At 35.3% G+C, this 5,746-nt stretch overlaps 1 protein-coding gene across 1 annotated transcript; it reads right to left on the bottom strand.

The window, feature by feature from the left end:
- Positions 1-3,517: 3,517 nt before the first annotated feature.
- On the bottom strand, positions 3,518-4,486 carry LOC126740161 (uncharacterized). The gene has a single exon (XM_050446090.1). It carries the CDS (start codon positions 4,484-4,486, stop codon positions 3,518-3,520), a length of 969 nt encoding a protein of 322 aa, XP_050302047.1.
- Between the last annotated feature and the right edge of the window lie 1,260 nt (positions 4,487-5,746).

Below are 5,746 nucleotides of genomic sequence, written 5' to 3'. Positions count from 1 at the left end.
CGGTTTAATTAAACCAAATTTTATATAGAGCACTTGCTATATTTGTGTCAGCTAAATTCTAAGCAGATAATTTGCTTTTATCGAAAAATTTGCTAATTTCTGCTTTTGTACAGGTTAAGAGACTGTGAGGATCAAAACACAATACTGCCTTTACTTTATGCTCTCTATCAATGTTTCTTTTGTTTCCAGATGTTTTTTTTCTAATATGCGTTTTTCGTATTCTTATCGCGACACATCATCAATCATCTGTTGCTCATTATCCTGCAACCTTTGCAATTCACAAAGTTTTTCTTGATATAGTTGAAGTTATTCCTTAATGCCTTTGAGTTAGTTAATAGTTTTATTCTCAATTATCTGAACGAAATAAAACAAAATATTTTAGAGAGTTGAAGGTCTAATAAGAACATTTTTTTAGTGATATTCCAACATAGATATTCCTGGGTACTTCCAGAAAACATTAATGCTATAGGCAGCAAGGGTCTTAATTGCTCCACATATTAAGCTAAACCCATTATATTTCTTGAATGTTCAGTTCAGCAGAAAAAACTGTAACCACATCCTGACGGCATCAGGCCTAAAAACCTCTTCAAAAAAAATAATATAAAACAAGGAAAAATAAGTATAACATAATATCAGAAAATCGTTAATAATTTCTTAACAGGACGTTTTTTTTTAACAATCGCACACATACAGGAACACCGAAAAAAGCGTTTATTTGAAAGGCGTCTCGACGCCCGCCATGCTGATTTGCATGCGACGCCATACCGGTCATGGAGCGGGAAGGGGGGAAAACCGGGATAGCGGGGTAGAGGGGAGAGAATAAACGGGGACGTCGACGTCGGCAGGGGGGAAGGGGGGTCGCAATCGATATGTTTTATCCTGGTAAAGATGCCGCTGCTCCTGCTATTTGTTTTTGATATTTCGAGACTTTTCCAGGGAGGCTTCGAACGTCAGGTTTCGTGTGGATATTTTGTTCGAACTTCGATTGAGTTCAAGGGAAAATACTGGCCAATAGGAAGGGAATAAATTATTAAAAAAAATTTCGGGTATTTAAGAGTTCGTAGATATTGTAGCGGTTTTTTGCATAGAAAGTGTCAACTGAAACTAAACAGGATCATTTAGTGCTTCTCGAAATATTTATTTTCACCGTATTTATTTACAACTGTTTATATCTGATTTATATCTCGCGCCAAAATTTCAAGCCTACTGCACTGAACTGACAACTGACTCCCAGCGGTCACGCGCTTCCTTATATACTCTGCTGACCATAATTCCGGAAGATTCGCTGACTTTCGAGACGTCGTGTGGTGGCCTAATAGTGGAATTCCAGAATGGCAGCTGGTTTCTCGTTATTTACAATATCGCTATAGTACGACAATTTATTGATTTATTTAAAAAGCAATCAAACAGTAAACAGTTAAAAAGGTTAATACAATGTTACATGAATCAATAAAGAATATTTATTGATCTAGTAACAAAAAAATAGTATATATAGTTATAACAAATCTTTAACTGCTTAAATGAATCTCTAGTAAGACCAACACAGATCAATTTGGTTTGCGACCTGATTGAACGCAAATTGCTCGTACTAATGAGGAGACTCTATTAATACGAGCCTGTGATAGGTAGAAAAAATTGCTCTGCCTTGGGACATTTAAATTAATTTTGCGCAACAAAGAGACACCACCTATCAATTTATATAAAAACGAGATAGTTTAATTGTCTGCGCATGAGTGGATTTTGAAACTGAAATATTTGTGCTCACTGTGCGTCACTCGGGGCCTTGAAAGCATGGGCGATTTACACACCAAAAAGCTTCTACTCCTCGAAATTTAGATGCAAAACTAGTTAAACTACCGCTTTTACCGATGCTGCACGGACTGTCAAGCATCAAATTATGTCATATAAAATGCAGCCATTTTTCATAGTTCTTTGACAATCCATTATTGGCTAATCATAGTTTAGTCAATAACGGTACACGATGTTGTACACATATTTTATATTTTTATTTACGTTAGTGAGAGTAAGTGTGTAGTTTTTGTATTTAGACAAAGTATGTATTTTCTGTTAATTAACGTTTTGTTAATTAATAATTAATTTTGATAATTTTATTTGGGTCTGATGATACCCTAATGCGGCGAAACGCGTAACCCTTTAAATAGACGCTTGATTTGTGAGACTTTGTCTTTGAGTAACTAAATTAACAATGACTGTTAATTTTTATTGTATAACTTGTGAATTTTATATATAGTAATATAGTAATATATTTTATATATATTTATTGTTTAATTTTTGAAACCCAAACCTATGCATCTAGTAGGAAATGTATGAGACTTTCAGAAATTATAGTACGCAAACTAAAAAAGGGATAAATCGAGGAATTTATTTAAAATGGGGACAAAACAGTCTTCTTCAATCTGCCTGAAAAAGTGTTAAATTAGGACTAGAATGAGTACCTAAATCACCCAATTATTGTTTTGTTTTATCGAGGGGGTATATATATTTTTTTATGGGTGTTTTTGGTGGGAGTAGGCTTTATTATTGGGGTTACTTTGGCAGGGTATAAAAATTAGACTTATTGCTAAGCCTATTTTGGCACCAAAAAAAAAGCCTAGTGCATTTTTTTTGTGAAAATTATTTTTAGTCACATAGGTAAACTTTATTAAAACTCATTAATAGAAAATTAACTTATCATTTATTACAAAAACCCAATAACAGAAAATTAACATATTATTTTTATGTAAAAACCGAAAAAAAAAAAACAAAGAAATTATAACTGATGTTTTTAAATACAGAAGTCCTTATCCTTCACACTGTCGTCGAAATTATAATTCAATACTTGTGCAGTCTATGCAGACGTAAAATTGTTCTACACTTTCTTCGTTGCAAATTCCGCAAATCCATTTACAACAGTGACAGCACCGAATCCAATCAGGACCTTGGTAGTTTTTCCATTTTTTAAAGCAAATTGCACAATTACCATCGTTTTTAGTTTTCACTTTTCTTTTTCTTGGCTCCCTTGGAGGCAATGCTTTGATAGAAGCTGTTTGAAATGTTATCAGTGCAAGATCGTCGCTATCTTCATCACTGGTTTCTATAATCATCTTTTGAGTTCCTGAGGGACCAGCCACTGGTTCTGCATCAAAGTTTTAATTATTTATTGGTTCCTCGGTTCGAAGTTGTTTTCCAGGTTCTACTTTCTTCCCACGTTTTCTAACAGTTTTTTCCTTATTAGAACCGCGTAAGTCCTGAAGGACATCAATTAGGCTTTGACTCATTGTTTCTTGCACCTCTTCAACATTTTCTGAAAGAGCTCCTGGAATCCTTTTCAAAACTTCTGAAGGGTCATATGGACAAAGCCCTATAGCTCTAAAGCCTGATTTAAGGTTGTTGCTCACATTTTCATTCACAGAATTCCATAGTCTTGTTAACAAGGTGGGGAAATATTCTTTAGGAATGGAGGCACTGGACTTAGTTTCATTTCTCCATTTGTCCAAGATTTCCCGCAATTTTTTTTTCATGTTGCACCTAATGGTTGCATTATATGCGTGCTATTTGGGGGTAAAGGTGTCATATAAATGTTGTTCTGCTCGCATGCCTGGATTACTAATGGAGGCAAATGAGAGGCTAAGTTATCTCCGATTACAACTTTTTTCGCAGGAGTGTTCATATCTTTAATTTTAGGCAGCAGAATATCGAAAAACCATTTCTCGAATTGAATCATATCAAACCAACCACTAGATGTATTGGCATAAACCGTTCCAGGCGGACCTCCTTGAGTCCAATTCGCGTACAAATTTCCGGCTTTGTAAACAACTATTGGCGGCAAAAGTTCACCTGCGGCATTGCCGCATACCATAATGCTAACCGATGCTTTCCAATGTTGCTGGACCCGTTCAACGCGTTTTGTTCCTCTGGGGACCACCACCTTCTTAGCTCCAGGATCATCCTGAACGTTGGTCTCATCATAGTTGAAGACCAGTCGAGGATCTGCATCCATTAAAACGTCTTTAATATTCTCAAAAAACTCATTTATAGTATTTAGTCCTAACGCTGCAAGTGTTCGTTTGATATTCGCGGCTAAACGAACACTAAGGTTGTTTCTGGTGCTAAAGTGCTCCAGAAAATCACTACCTGGAACATTGTCCTTGAATTCTTTAACAACACGACCTTTTTTTTCTAAATATTTATGCAACACTTGCCGAGTATCCGCTTTTGTAAAGGGAAAACCCCAATCACTCACTGTACTCAATGTCTTTGTCAACAAGTTCTCCTCCATGGGGGTAAACACGGTTGGGTGACCTGGATGCCGTTCGTGGCTGCCCTTCAACTTGTTTTGAAGGGTTCCCCGCGAAATTTTAAATTTTTTGCTTGCCTTTGCTTGCGACATACCACCCCTAATGGCGGCAAGTGCATTTTGTAAATCAGCTGTTGAATAATTGGCGTAGGTACGCTTCTCCACTTTTTTCTTATAATGTCTTGGCATTTTTACCTAATTTACACCTGCAACAAAAGAGAATCACTGTAAAAAAAAAATAAATAAATAAGGAGGGGAATTTTAAAATATACATAAATATATATAGCAACCTGCCAAAGTAGGTTGAGGGTGCCAAAGTAACCCCGATTTACGGTAATTTTTGAAAAAACCTCGCATTTCCCAATAATTTTAAGTGCATAGTACAGTAGAGCGAAATTCAAATTTGGCGCCATAATCAAATTTTAAATTACTCACTATTATGACACTTCTGGTTAGTATTACTCCTCGAAATTCAGAGGGCGCGGCAGTCAATCGACGTTCCATTGGCTCTTACGGGAGTTTCCTATCTAAGTAGTATTGATCTATGGCGTCATTCACTTCTTTACATTTTACAAATATTCAGAGTTAAGGAAATACGATGACTAAGCCGTTTAGCTAAATAAATTAAATTTTTCCAGGCAGTTGGAGCCTTTATTTTGCTTCAATTAGTGTTATTTTATGTGATTTTCAGGTAGTTGAAAAATGTTTTCCTACTCTCAACTGCCTAGAAGAATTAACTTAATATTTTGTCAGTATTTCTTGATTTTTGTCCAGACATTTAAGGTAATTTCCCTAGTCTTGCCTAACTGCCTGTCTTAAAAATGTATCGTCTAGCCTCTGTTGCAGATTGTTCGGTATTCCAGTTTATCTGAAGTTCATTCTGGTTTCTCTGGAATGGCATTCTAGAATTTGCTCCATTTAAAAGAAGGATGTTGATTTTTTCTTATTGTTCTTCTTTAGTGGTCGAATAGCCCTCAGTTGTTATATCCAGACAGAAAAAGTGCAGTTTCAATCTTGTCAATGTTCAAGAGTAATAGAGAGCCAAGTTTTAATGTAAAAAAAAACAAAGTTACAGTGTTTAATTTAAATGACTCCTTCTATCTAATGAGTCTTTGACTAAAATGATAAATATTAAAAGGTTTCTGATTATGGTAAGAAAAAAATATCTTAAGTTGACATTTTTCGGAGAACATAGGAATTGAATTATTGACCTTCTAATGATGCCTCCTAGTGGTCAAATTTTGAACTTAAAAATAATTTCCAGCATTTCTCTTAGCCACCTTTAAATAAAAAAAAAATTTCTTTGACGTCAGACTAATAGTTTCCGAGATATATGTAGATATGGATTGCGCCCATGCATAGTGAACCACCTTGTATATTCCGACGTTTCGGCATGAAAATAACCAATATCAAATTTTTAGGGGGTACCAATATTATCCTATTAAAATA

Source organism: Anthonomus grandis, chromosome 9, assembly GCF_022605725.1.
Source record: "Anthonomus grandis grandis chromosome 9, icAntGran1.3, whole genome shotgun sequence".
Classification (NCBI taxonomy): domain Eukaryota; kingdom Metazoa; phylum Arthropoda; class Insecta; order Coleoptera; family Curculionidae; genus Anthonomus; species Anthonomus grandis.
This window is presented reverse-complemented; position numbering and strand designations above follow the sequence as displayed.